At 49.3% G+C, this 14,434-nt stretch overlaps 4 protein-coding genes across 5 annotated transcripts in view; 1 reads left to right on the plus strand and 3 right to left on the minus strand.

Moving 5' to 3' along the window:
• The window catches only part of LOC137847136 (antigen WC1.1-like), a 155,490-nt gene that overhangs the window by 86,380 nt on the left and 54,676 nt on the right, over positions 1–14,434 (plus strand). The gene's annotated exons all lie outside the window — the stretch shown is intronic.
• Positions 1–14,434, minus strand: part of LOC137847094 (antigen WC1.1-like) — a 433,117-nt gene that overhangs the window by 21,147 nt on the left and 397,536 nt on the right. The window lies entirely within an intron of this gene.
• On the minus strand, positions 1,797–2,720 carry LOC137847121 (olfactory receptor 14A16-like). The gene has a single exon (XM_068665402.1). It carries the CDS (start codon positions 2,718–2,720, stop codon positions 1,797–1,799), a length of 924 nt encoding a protein of 307 aa, XP_068521503.1.
• On the minus strand, positions 6,621–11,266 carry LOC137847327 (olfactory receptor 14C36-like). Its single transcript, XM_068665613.1, has 2 exons — positions 11,020–11,266; positions 6,621–7,603 (listed from the first exon to the last, which is right to left on the minus strand). Exons 1-2 carry the CDS (start codon positions 11,264–11,266, stop codon positions 6,621–6,623), a joined length of 1,230 nt encoding a protein of 409 aa, XP_068521714.1.

Here is a 14,434-nt window from a genome sequence, read left to right on the forward strand (position 1 = left end):
AAGCCACTGTTACAATGCACAGTACCATAATGATCTGAAACCAGGGCCCGGAGAGGATAAACAACATGACAGAGAGCACATACAGAAAATAATGTGCTATAATACTCAATTTGGAAAGCAGCTACAGCAGAGTTGAGATGAAAGCAATCAGCATTATGACAAGTGACTATTAAGCAGGTCTAATACTTATACCAATTTTAGTTTAACACACTCTGGTCAGATCTGTCATTATCTCAACCCTTCATGCCTCACGTTGGGCGCCAAAAGGACTGTTGTGGTTTAACCCGGCCAGCAGCTAAACACCACACAGCTGTTCACTCACCCTCCCCTCTCTCTCTCTGGGATGGGTGAGAGACACAGGAAAGTGAAGCTCATGAGTTGAGATAAAGACAGTTTATTAAGACAGGAAAATAATAATAACAATAATAATAATAACTATAATATCAATAATAATAACAATAATGATGATAATAGTACTACTAATAATAATGTGTACAAACAAGTGATGCACAATGCAATTGCTCACCACCCGCTGACCGATGCCCAGCCTAACCCCGAGCAGTCTGGCCGCCCTCCCCCGGCTAGCCACCCCTATATATTGTTTAGCATGATGTCAGATGGTACGGAATACCCCTTTGGCTAGTTTGGGTCACCTGTCCTGGGTCTGTCCCCTCCTAACTCTTGCTGCACCCCCAGCCTGCCCGTTGGCAGGACAAAGCAAGAAGCTGAGACGTCCTTGGCTTGGTGTAAGCACTGCTCTGCAACAATTAAAACATCAGGGTGTTATCAGCACTCTTCTCATCCTAAGCCAAAACATTGCATTCTACCAGCTACTAGGAGGAAAATTGACTCTGTCCTAACTGAAACCAGGACAAGGTCCTCGGGTTCTTCTTCCTCACACCCCCCCCCCCCCCTTCTTTTTCCTCACTCTTACTCCATTTTTCCCTATCTCTAACTTATGCTCCTATCACTAACACTCTTTCATATCCTACTGTTATCTGTTACCATCATCCCCCCACCCTGCCATCCCCTCACCACCTGAGAAGTGACATTTAGCATGATTTGGGTGCAGAGTTGACTACTATAGTCACATATGTTTATCATGTACTTCATTGAGCTCATTATCATATTCAGAGCTCTTAACATCAATATTCATTTTACAAATAATCATGCAAAAGCTTTCACTCTAGACACTATAGCTGCCAATATTTTGTTCTGTCACCAAACAGGGTTGTCCTGCCACTAGAACACTCCCTTCTTCAGCTGTCTCTCACACCAAGATTGTGGATCACCATCTTTAAGTTTATACAAGAGAAAGCAGGAACAAGCTGTTCAACTCCCCTTTTGTCCTGTGTTGGTGCCTATCAGTGACACAAACAAGTCTAACTACTCTCCACACATGGAATATCCTGAGTTGGAAGGGATTCACAAGAATCACAGAATCCACAGATCACATGGATCATAGAGTCCACACCATTTCCAGAGTCTTTTGGGGTGATTCACTAGATCCACTGATTTCACTAGAGGAATGCCAAATATTTCACCAGCCTCCTTTCTCTATGGCTGCTGTGTTACCTAGTGTAGCAGAGCTCTTCTTTGCCTGTAGAAGGGAATGAATAATGTCATATCTTTGTGGAAAACACTATGACAACTGAAGCAAAGAAATAACAAATAAACACAAAATAAAAATAATAAAAACAAAATAAATAAAAATAAAATTAAAAGTAGAAAATCAGGGCCTGTAACAAGTTACGTTATGAGTAATATGTAGACAAAAACAGGAAGATTAATGCCTCTCAGAAACATTCTGTCATCATTTTCCTAACTGCATCCTTGAGTTCCTGGTTCCTCATGCTGTAGATGAGGGGGTTCACTGCAGGAGGCACCACTGCATACAGAACTGCCAGCATAAGATTCAAGGAGGAGGAGGACATGGAGGAGGGCTTCAGGTAGGCAAATGTGCCAGTGCTGATGAAGAGGGAGACCACGGCCAGGTGAGGGAGGCAAGTGGAAAAGGCTTTGTGTCGTCCCTGCTGTGAGGGGATCCTCAGTACAGTCTTAAAGATCTGCACATACGACAGCACAATGAAAACAAAACACAAAAAGAGTAAACATAAAGTAACCACAACAAGACCAAGTTCTCTGAGGTAGGCATCTGAGCAGGAGAGCTTGAGGATCTGGGGAATTTCACAGAAGAACTGGTCCAGGGCATTGCCTTGGCAGAGGGGAAGGGAAAAGGTATTGGCAGTGTGCAGCACAGCATAGAGAAAAGTACTGCCCCAGGCAGCTTCTGCCATGTTGACACAAGTTCTACTGTCCATTATTGTCCCATAGTGCAGGGGTTTGCAGATGGCAACATAGCGGTCATAGGACATGATGGTGAGGAAAGAAAACTCTGCTGCGACAAAGAGAGCAAACATAAAAATCTGGGTAGCACAACCCAAGTACGAAATGGCCCTGGTGTCCCACAGGGAATTAGCCATGGCTTTGGGAACAGTGGTAGTAATAGTGCCCAGGTCAAGGAGGGCAAGGTTGAAGAGGAAGAAGTACATGGGGGTTTGGAGGCGGTGGTTGCAGGCTATGGCTGTGAGGATGAGGCCATTGCCCAGGAGGGCAGAAAGGTAGATGCCCAGGAAGAGCCCGAAGTGCAGGAGCTGCAAGTCGCGTGTGTCTGCGAATGGCAGGAGGAGGAACTCGGTGGGGAAGCTGCTGTTGGACATTTGCAGTCTCAGGGCATGTCTGGCTGTCCATGGTGGAAAAGACAGACACAAGTTAGGTAGACTTCTGTGACCAAAACCTCTAACATATTTCACAGAACCCTCCACAGCAAGACACACTGCTTCTTCCCTGTGAGCCATGTTTTTTTTTTTTTGTCTAAGGGTGTCAGGGATCAGGCAGGTCCTCTGTGAGATCAGAAGTTAGTACTACTTTACAGCATCTGGTAAAGAGCACCAGGTATGGATCTCAGGTGCACACTGGCCAGAAGTATTTCCCTATTTGCAGATCCTGAGCAGGATATCCAACAATCTTTCAAGAAACAGTGACAGTGGTTTTGGTGCTCTCTAGGTGAAAGGGTGTGGAACAAAATTGTGAGTTTCCTCAAAGACCAACAGACCTTTCAGTGTAGTGTTCTCTGATCTTCAGTCATTCATTCAAACCTGACAACTCTATTACTATCCCCCTAGCTGCCCTTCAAAATAGAAAAGTGAAAGCAGAAACTTCACAGAGTGCCTTCCCTTCAGATACAGCAGATATTGATCTTCCCTGTGAAGAATCTCCCCCAGACATGCAGTGGGGGTGCTGTGGAAATGTGAGCAGCCTGATCTAGGGAGCAGCCTCTGGGCAGCAGCAGGACCCTGCCCTGCCCTGTCACAGCTTCTTCCTTCCCTTCTACCCTCAGCTTCTCCCTGCAGCACCCTGGGCAGCTACAATGCAGGCTGAGTGCTGAGCCTGGCAGGCAGCAGAGGCCCTGCCCTGGCACACAGCCCCTGGGGCACTGCAGGGACCCTACTCTGCACCACAGCCTTGGCCACCCCTGCCTGCACAACGGCTGCACAGCCGACAGCCAGCCCCTCTAAAAGGAACCCTCATGTCCTGTCCTTCTGTTTTTTACAGCAGAGAATCCCTGCTCTGGACCTTGTCATTCTTCTCTACCACAGAGAAAGCAGAGTGCTCCTGAAAGCTCCCGTAGGCTGTGGGATTTGACAGCAAATCTGGAGATGGCACCAGGAACAACAGCTGTGCTGCTCTGCAGCCAGAAACTTACCCTATTCAGGGCTGTGAAGATTTCTCCCACTGTGAGCTCTCAGCATCCCCCACTCCACACTGCCTTTAACATCTCCCTCCCTTCTCTAAGTTGTCCTTGTCCCCTGCAGGCAGTGCCCCGAGCCCTGCTGATGTGCTGTGCAGAGGAGCTTCTCCTGGGCAGAGCTGTCTCTCTGCAGTGCTGCCCGCTTGCCAGGAGCTCCCCTTGGGCCCAGGAGCTCGGCCCAGCTCAGCAGCACAGCTTCAGCCCAGGGCCTCACTGTCTCTGCCCTGTCGTGTGTCCCTTGAGATATCCCTGGGTCTCTAGGTTTGTCAACATTGAAACAGGCTGAAGCAATCCCTGATGTTCCCTCCCACAGCTGAGGAGAGATACTTACTTCCAGCAGTGTCATTTCTTGTAGCAGGAGAAGTTTCATCAGAGAATTCCCTTGTCATCTTCCACTTTTAGGCAGGACACCCAGAATGTGACTGGAAGGGATCGCATTTTCCCAAGCTGAGGGAAGTGATCACAGGGAGTCAACTGATGCATCTCATTCTGAGTTTGATGTCCTAGGCCTGTAATGGGACCCAGAACCTTCCATATCAGCCACAAACCCACACGCTTTGGGATTTCTCTCACCTCTGTTCAGATATGTACAAAATACTCTAGGCTAAGCTCCCACGGTAATTAAAGGATATAGAGAAGAACAGTGAGTTGTTCAAATGCAAATGCCATTTGACATTTGAGGTGCCCGAGGATGTCCGACTTAGCAGTAATCCTTTAAGTTAGGACTTCAGAGACTGGGAATGTAGGTATTAGAGTTTTTTCAGTGTAGACTGCCTAAAAATGTGGCCTCCCTTTGTGCCTTGTCACTAACCTGGAAGCTGTCCCTTGTCATTTAGCTAAATAATATAAACCTCCCCTTTAACATATCTCTCTCCTCCCCAAAAGTGGGAGTAGATTAATGGAGAAGCGGTAATTTAGAGACAGTACTTTCTGAAAGGTGTTTGAAAGCTTAGGCACATGAGTAGACTGCCCTACATCTACTATATTAGTAGGCTTAGACAATGGAGTTGAGTGTAGAGGGGCCTTACGGAGACATCTTGATAGATTGGAACATTGGTCTGTCACCTACAATATAAAATTCAACAAGAACTAGTGCCAGGTTCTGTACATCAGGCTGTGTATTCCTGAATATACATATAGACTGAGGGACAAGTGGATGGAGCATAACTCTGCAGAAAGGGATCTCGGGGCTGATGTTCCACAATGTTCCCTGCAGGGACAATGGTGGAGTTGATCCTGCAGGAGGGCAGCACAGCTGGCAAATAGCAAGCTCACAACTCTGGTCTTGGGGAGAGCAGTCTTTGGCCTCTTGGAAGGTGAGAAGCTGAAACGTCCTTGGCTTGGTGTAAGCACTGCTCCGCAACAATTATAACATCAACATGTTAACAGCACTCCTCTCATCCCAAGCCAAAAGACAGCATTCCACCAGCTACTAGGAAGAAAACCAACTCTGTCCTAACTGAAACCAGGACAGCCCCCTTTAGGTATTGGAAGGCTGCTAGAAGGTCTCCTCAGGGCCTTCTCTTCTGCAAGCTGAAAACCAACAACTCTCAGCCTGCCTTCATAGGAGAGGACCTTGAGCCCTGTGATCATCTTTGTGGCTCTCCTCTAGACTCGTTCTAATATTCCCACTTCCTTCTTGTGCTGGGAGCCCCAGAGCTAACAAAGTATTCTGTGTGGGGACTCGTGAGAGCAGAGTAGAGGGGGAGAATCCCCTCCCCTGCCCTGCTGGCTATGCTTCTGTTGATGTAGCCCAGGATACGGTTGGATTTCGGGGCTGCAAGCACACACTGCCGGCTCATGGTGAGCTCCACCAACACCCCCACATTCTTCTCCTCAGGGCTGCTTTCAATCTATTCTCTGCCCAGCCTGTATTTGTCCTTGGGATTACCCCAAGGACATGTGGGACCTTGAACTTTGCCTTGTTGAACTTCATGAGTTTTGCACAGGCCGACCTCTCAAGCCCACCTACGCCTCGTCAGCCTCCACGAAGTGCTGCTAAGAATGGCCATAAGTTCTTCAGAAGGGACAGGCAATGAAGGAGGCTCAGTGGTGTAGTGCCTGATACTAGAGAGTGTTTCGATATTGTAGAGCTCAGGGCTGGGCTCAGAGACTTTCTTCTCTGAGACTGCAGAGTAGCAGTTTCCCTGTGAATACCTGGGTTTACTTCTTTCCTTGTGACTGAGCACACAGTGGGAGATCTCTCACTTTCAGAGGGGCTGCAGTCAGTGCTCATGCTATGCTCCGCTGTCCCTGGAGGTACCCTGGGTTCTGGAGGCAGCTCCAGATTCCCCTCTTGAAGGACACCACCTATGGGCCACATGTGGGAATAGCCCTGGCTACATAATGCAGTGACCATGCGCTGCCTCTGCTGTGAGCAGATACCCACAGGTGAGTCTTAAATCTAGCCCTTGGTCTCTGACAGGTGACAATGCAACAATGAGCCATTCCATCCTGAACCGAAACAGGAACAGACTCTTGTAGGGAGCAATTCTTTGGGCCTATTCTTGACACTGGCTTGGCTAGGAAATTCCAGCCTTCAGGCAGTGTACATGAGTTATCCTGTTTATTACCAAAAGTGTTATGAGAGCCTTCACTGACTCACAGTTACTTGTACATGTATAAAGCATTTATATGATACAGAGCAGTTGCAGTCATTCATTGTAGTGAGAGGAATCCAAACACTTATGTAAAAATGCAAGGAGCAAAAGCAGTCAAAACGACAATAAGGAAAAGCAATTTTATTAATAATGATAAAAACAAACAAAGAAGAAAAGAAAAAAAAGTGTTGGAATGAGATGCACAATTTTCACTTCTGGAGAGTGAAAAAAACTTTATGAGTACTGAAAAACATCCCCCAAATCAGTTTCCTAACAGCATCCTTGAGCTCCTTGTTCCTCATGCTGTAGATGAGGGGGTTCACTGCTGGAGGCACCACTGAGTACAGAACTGCCAGCAAAAGATCAAGGGATGAGGAGGAAATAGAGGGGGGTTTCAGATAAGCAAACATGATATTGCTGATGAACAGGGAGACAATGGCCAGGTGAGGGAGGCACGTGGAAAAGGCTTTGTTCTGTCCCTGCTGTGAGGGCATCCTCAGCACAGCTTTGAAGATCTGCACATAGGACAGCAACAGAAAAGCAAAAAATGCAGTACCTGAGCAAAAGCAAAAGATGAGGAATGCAACTTCTCTGAGGTAGGTATCAGAGCAGGAGAGCCTGAGGATCTGGGGAATTTCACAGAAGAACTGGTCCAGGACATTACCTTGGCAGAGGGGAAGGGAAAAGGTATTGGCAGTGTGCAGGACAGCATAGAGAAAAGTACTGCCCCAGGCAGCTGCTATCATGTTGACACAAGTTCTGCTGGTCATTATTGTCCTGTAGTGTAGGGGTTTGCAGATGGCAACGTAGTGGTCATAGGCCATAATGATGAGAAGATAAAACTCTGCTGTGACAAATGCGACAAACATAAAAACCTGGGTAACACAGCCAAAGAAGGAAATGGCCCTGGTGTCCCACAGGGAATTAGCCATGGCTTTGGGGACAGTGGTGGAGATGGAGCCTAGGTCAAGGAGGGCAAGGTTGAAGAGAAAGAAGTACATGGGGGTGTGGAGGCGGTGGTCGCAGGCTACAGCAGTGAGGATGAGGCCGTTGCCCAGGAGGGCAGCCAGGTAGATTCCCAGGAAGAGCCCGAAGTGCAGGAGCTGCAGCTGGCGTGTGTCTGCGAATGGCAGAAGGAGGAACTCTGTGGGGAAGCTGCTGTTGGACATTTGCTGACATTGGACATGGCTGTCTGTTGAAGAGAAGAAGGCAGGACAAAGTTAGAACAGAATTCTCCAAGAAACACCTATTGCAAGTCTTAGAATAGCCCCCCAGACCAGCCTTTCTCTTTGCAGGAGAACCTGTCTGCAGCTCTCTTGCTTGAGCTGTGGCTGGTGCTGGATGAGAGTGGCACTGGGAGCAGGGGTTTTGTGGGCTCCAGAGGAGGTGTTCCTGTTATGAAGCAGGAAGGAAGCAGGAACGTGGAACAACCTCAAGTTCAGTCCACTTGTCAGATGAATGAGCCTTGTGAACAACTCATCTGACCACCGAGTTGTCCCAGATTCCCAGCTGCAACTCTGTAGTGTCTGGAGGAGGCTTGGACACTCAGCTCCTGCTGTTCTTGGACAAACTCTTCTTTCCCCCTGCCCGTGCTCACAGACCCCATCCCACACAGCTGTGCTCAGTGCTGTCTTATAGCACCCCCAAACTGAGCCTCTCTCTTAGCACAAGAACTGTTCTGCAGCTCTCTTCCTTGAGCTGCAGCTGGTGTTGGCTGAGGGAGGCACTGGGAGCTGCTTCAGGCTCTAGAGGAGTCCTTCCTGCTGTGCAACACGTGGGAAAAAGGAACATAGGAGAAACTCAAGTTCAGTCCACCTCTCAGATCATTGAGATTTGCAGTGCTGTTGCAAACATCTCCGACCACTGCGCAGAGCAAGGCAAGATTTTATTTGCTTTATTTTTTACTAGTTACCTCTGTAGTGCTGGGGGAGAGGAGGCCAGGGAGGGGCTGCTCCAGGGGAAGGTGTCTGCACTGCAGGGCATGGCCACAAGGTGCCCAAATGCCCCCTGCCATGGCATTTCTGGCAACAGCTCCTTCTGGCCACCTGCCCCTCTCTCTGCTGCCTGCAGCTGTCCATGCTGGGTGCTGCTGCTCTGCGCCCACCTCTTCTGTCCCCCTGCCCATGCCCATGGACCCCATTCCATGCAGCTGTGCTCAGCGCTGCCCTGCAGCACCCTGCCTCCAACAGGGCCCTGCCAAGGGGCACCTCCATGACTGCAGGAGCTACGGGGCAGCTGACAGAGAGCCCAGCATGGCCAGCCAGGGCTGGGTGTTCTGGGCTGACTGGGGGCACCTGGCTTAGAGCACTCCGAGGGGCTTCTGCCAGACTTCCTCACCTCGCAGTGCAACCCAGCAGGACTCTCAAAGCCTACTGCATCGCCCACTGCCCTCCCAGGAACAAGACCCAGCAGGAGACCCTTCCAGGACCTGCAGCTGTATGGCCCTGCAGCCAGAGACTTACCTTGTCAAGGGCTGTGCAGATTTCTCCTGCAGTCAGCTCTCAGCATCCTCCCAATCCACTCCCAACTGCCTCCAAGCCCTCTCTCCCTCTCTCCTCTCCCCGTGCCACCTGCGGTCAGAGCCTCCAGCCCTGCTGTGTTGTGCAGAGGAGCTGCTTCTGGGTAGAGCTCTCTCTGCACCAGGGCCCTCTTGCCAGGAGCTCTCTCTGTCCCAGGAGCCTGGCCCAGATCAGCAGAACAGGCCCAGCCCAAGTCATTGTAATCACCCCTCCAGGGACTTTGGTGATGAGCCCATGAACCTCAGGCACTCAGAGACAATCGAAGAAATCTCTCAAGAAGTCCAAGTCAGATGCAAGTTTCCTGCAGTGTCCCCCAAGGGCCAGCACTGACACAGGCTTCCTTGGAGCTCATTAGAGCAGAATATTGAAGGCAGTGAGGACAAGCAGACAGAGGGAAAGTGAAGGTGACACTCGTGTAGGAAAACTGGATGTGGTTCACCAAGCAGAAGGGCCCATGTATTAATGAATGAATTTTGATGGAATCAAGTAAGGGGCAGTGTCGACAACACTGGACAAGCAGTGATGAAACAAGAGCTGGCTTCAGCATAAAGCAATCCAACATCATACACCACGTGTGCTGCCCTGAAGTAATGTGATGACAGTTGGAGACCAAAGTCACGGACTGACTGAACCCAATAGATGTTTTATAGGGATGGCTTTCCCACAATATAACCAGACCCATCAGTGACCAGTGCATGCTGCTCCCCATTTTCTGGGAGTTTATTAGACAATGACATCTTTTCAATATGTGTCACCTCCTCCTGTAGCAATATTTCCAAGTTGCTGTTCTTTGGTCAGTCCTTGATCACTTCCAAAATTCCAAGACTGGGGTTTCCGATTGGAGCCTGCTGTGAAATTAGTGCGACCCACTTGCTCCATGGAGCATCAGGCACATGATGTATAGAGGAGACCTTCCCTTGAAACATCCAGCCCAAAAGAGGCAAGTCGGTGCCCAGAGGAGCTGTGTGTCAACACAAACCACTTCCAAAGCAGCTCAACCCCCTTTGTATGCTACCAACATCACTTTCCCAGTTGAAGTAGGTCTTAGATACTTACTATCCCTGACTCCTCAATCCTAGGGGTCAACCTCCCCTCTCCCTTGGTACTTTCTGCCAGAGGTTCCAGATGGGGTGATTCTGGACCCCAGCCAGCCCTGCATTGGGCTCTGCCACCTGCCTCATCCCAGCCTTCTCTAGCGCCTTCCTTGCTGCTCTCTGATGCACACCAGGACCTCCCAGTGTGTGCCAGCCAGCATGTCTGCTGAGGGCCAGGGAGGCTGCTGCAGGGGCAGGGAGCTCAGCATGGCCCTTGCAGCCCCCTGCCCTGGGCCTGCCTCTCCTCTTGGCCTCGGCCACGGCCTATTCTCTGCTGTCAGGAGCGCTCTTGGCATGCACTTCCTAGCCTCTCCTTGCCTGCACAGAGCTGCTGCCCACTCAGGATGCTGGCACAAATGTGTCCTCACAAGCAGCACCACCCCATGTGCTGCTTCTCCTGGCCTCCCCCACTGCACCGTCTTGACTCCTTGTCTCTGCTGGGCCCCATCTCCTGCACCGAATTGGGCACCATCTCCTGCATCTCTTGGCTGTCAGCTCCCTCTCTCCTGCCCTGTAGTATGACAGTGCCATGGTGGGGTGTGTTTCCAGTGGGCTGTCCACCAGACACAATAATGAAGACTATGAGCAGGACTAGAGGGGTCCTGCTTCCAGCCAGAGGGAGGCAGGGAGGAAAGGGACAATCGGGTTTACTGGACTGTGTATATTTAATGGCCTGGCACATCAGACCCACAAATGTATCAGGCTCTACTGGACACCGGTGCACAGTGTACCTTAATGCCATCAAGCTATAAAGAGGTAGAACCCACCTGTATTTCTGAAGTGACAGGTGGGTCCCAAGAGTTAACTGTATTGGAGGCTGAAGTGAGTCGAACTGGGAAGGAATGGCAAAAGCTCCCCATTGGGACTGGCCCAGAGGCTATGTGCATCCAAGACATAGTCTTCTTCAGGATTTGTTACTTCAAAGTTCCAAAAGAGCACGGGTGGGGCTTTGGCATAGCAGCCTTGGAGACAAAGGACATTAAAGAGTTGTCTACCTTGCTTGACCTTCCACAGAATCCTTCTGTTGTGGGTTTGCTGAGGGTTGAAGAACAGCAGGTGCCAATGGCTATCATGGTGGTGCACCTGAGGCAGCGTCACGCTAACTGAGACTCCCTGATTGCCATCCATGAGCTGGTTCATCGGCTGGAGAGCCAATGTGTAGATGTAGAACTTAGTAGCGTGGTTTAGTGATGGACTTGTCAGTACTAAGGTAAAGTTGCATGACCTGGGATACACGTCCATTGAGGCACAATGCAGTTCTTTTGCCTTCTGCATCTATAGCACAGGAAGCATGACTTTTGCTCTATTGACTGGGCAGGTCTTTTCACATTACTCAATTTAGTTTTCTGTGGCTGGAAGGGGACAATTTCCCAAAAGTAGCCAAGCTCATGGGTACAGCTACAGCCACTTGAAGATATATTTTCTTTAGTTTTCATCCTGAGTTTTCCACAGAAGACCCAAGAGGGACCATGGATGTTCAGGTATCTACAAAGATTCAGGCTGAATTTCTCAGATTCCAATGGTTATTTAATTTTTTTTCATTTCATTTCATTTCATTTATTTATTTATTTATTTTTTTTCCCAAGGAATCTCTGACTTGTCTTAGAAAGGATTTCACGTGCTGGGCTGGGCTGCAGCTACAGGGACAAAGACCACTGCTGGTTGTGGAGGTATCGGACCTTCAGACTCTGCTTTTCCTCCCAATGCAGGTCTCTAAAGAAATCACCCTGGATGAATACCAATAGGAGAATGATGCTCAAAACTGAAATGCAGCAAAATTCAGCCTTTAAAGCAATAAAAGATTTGTATTAGGTGCTTTTTGAAATCTTCCTTAATTACACCATGCAAGCTCTGCAATTAGCTGCACAAGGTGTGAAGGCTTGAAGAAAACTATGGAAGAGATGTTAGAAGTTTCTTCATTTTAATGAGTTCCATGGTGTATTATGGTGCTGAGTCTATGAAGGTCAGGCACTGAGAGAAGAGTGATGTAACCTCTTGAGCAAGTAAAGTCAGAAGGAAAAGTTGAAGTGACTTGGAGTATTAATGGGCCCCACTGAGGGCTGTTACCAAGAGATTCTCCTCAGGGACTTGTTAGGGTAAATAATTGGAGACCATGATTGCAGACAGGCAAAGCACTGTGCTGAGAAATGTCTTGGTTGGTTTTGGTGAAGCAGAAGAGCCAAGGCCTGACTCCAGCCACTGGGAGGGGAGATCCTGCACCCCCACATCCCTCTCAAGGCTCTTCCTGGGGTCTGTGGGATGTTCTAAGCAGTGTGATGCCATGAGAAGAACAGTGGTACGACACCTCCCTGCCTCTGCAAGGGTTGCAAAGAAGCAAGGAGGCCTCACTGCAATGACTACATCTCATCACCTCATAAGCTCTAGATAAGGGACAAAAATGTCAGGGCTTTTGGGGCCTTCCATTCTTGCCAGCAACCTCCACCTTCTCCTCTGCAAGCTTTCCTATGCTGTCCCACACTTTGTCCTATTTCCTGGAAGCCTACAGACACCCATCTCTGTTCTTCACCTTGCTCTCACCCTGGCATTTCCATCATTTCACCAATGTCTCATCAACCTTCACCAGCTGTTCCTTGAAACACAAAACCAGGGTTTGATTACAGACACTCTTTGGGTGACCTCTGGCACTAGAGCAGTATACTTTGAGAGACATTTTTTCCTCTTTGTGGCCAGTGCCAACCTTCCAAAGTGCAATTTCTGGCAGTTTTCCTCTCCTGCTCTTTCCTACCACCAAAGAAAGTTCCACCTGGGTGGAAACCAGTCCTAAAGTAGGCATCGCAACCCATTGGCCTTCTTGTGGCCTGTCAGCCAACCAGATAAGTCACCTCACCAGCATCTTCCAAACCACGGTCCTTCTGCTGGCCTTGCAGCTTCTTGTTTAGACACAACCAAGCCTTGTGCCTGCTGCTGTCCAGTCATGGACTCAAGCAGAAGGGACAGGACAACCCATATCTGCGCCTTCTTTCTGTCTGGGTCCTCCTGGGTATGTAGGCAGAGGGGATCCCACAGTCAGCGTGCCAACCAGGTGCCTTTTGCTGGCCTACCAGGACCACTGGCAGATGTCAGCTGAAAAGTACAGAACCTAGGTAGAAGTGTGGCCTGTCAACTACTTCAGACAGAAGTGACCTCACAGTCCATTTCTGTGACACGTTGCTGCTGCTGCCCTATCAACTGCAGAGACAGAAGTGACCTCACAGTCACTGCCACAGTCACATTCCTCCTGCTGGTTTGGCAGGAGATCCTGAGGCAGAGCTGAGCTCATCAGAGCATTCCCATCCATCTCTTCCTTGTGTCCCACAAGCTGATAAGGTCCATGGTCCCTCACATTCATCTTTGAATGCCATGTGACTGCATGTGGTGGATTTATGTGGCAAGGTTTTGGTAGTGGGGGGCCATTGGGGTGGCTTCTGTGAGAAGAATCCAGAAGCTGTCCCATGTTAGATAAGGGCCTTGCTGATGGCCAGGGCTGGGCCGATAAGTGGCACTGTTTGTGCCTGTGAGAGCATATTTAAAACAGGGAAAACAAAAAAAAAAATTGTAGAACAGCAGCTGGGAGAGAGAGAGGAGTGAGAAACTGCCTTACAGGCACCAAGATCAGTGAAGAAGGAGGGGGAGAGGTGCTCCATGTCCTGGAGCAAAAGTCCCCTGTGGCCTGTGGTGAGGACCATGGTGAAGCAGGATGTCCCCCTGCAACCCATGGAGTACCACGGTGGAGCAGGTGGACCTGCACTGACGGAGGCTGTCGCCTGTGGAGGACCCTCTCCAGAGCAGATTCCGGGCCAGACCTGTAGCCCTTGGAGAGGAGCCCACGCAGGAGCTGGTGACCTGGCAGGAGCTGCTCCCCATGGGGGACCCAAGCAGCCCCTGCACAGCCCCTGAGAGGCCCAGCCCCAGTTCCTGCCCCCCAGTTTTTGCTCCAGAAGGACTCCCCTAGGTCCTGTGTCACTTGTCCCACCTGGGTGTCTTGGCTACCCCAGGACGTCCTGGAGGTAGTGGCCACCTCTGACTGGAAAACTGAAACCGGCCATGAAAGTAGATTGAGGAAACAGTTGAAACCTGTACAGAAAAGGACTCGATGTAATAGCTGAAAGAGCTTGCCAGCACCACCCTACCAGCTTTTTTTCTATGAATGTTCGTTATTTATTTTCCCAGTTTTCTATTGACAGCATCATGGACAAGTGCAATAAAAAAATCATGCTTTCTTGATGAATAGTTTTATGCACACACTTACCAAAATACACTTCCCAACATTGCTAATGCTTTTTTTTTTTCCTTTTTTTTTTTTTTTCCCCTCCCCTTATTCTGTCTTTGAAGAGCACTCCAAGGGAAAGAGTCATTGAATTAAAGAATTTAATTCAATTAAATTGAATTCATTTTCAAGTCCCCAGAAAT

This window comes from Anas acuta, chromosome W (assembly GCF_963932015.1).
Source record: "Anas acuta chromosome W, bAnaAcu1.1, whole genome shotgun sequence".
Classification (NCBI taxonomy): Eukaryota; Metazoa; Chordata; class Aves; order Anseriformes; family Anatidae; genus Anas; species Anas acuta.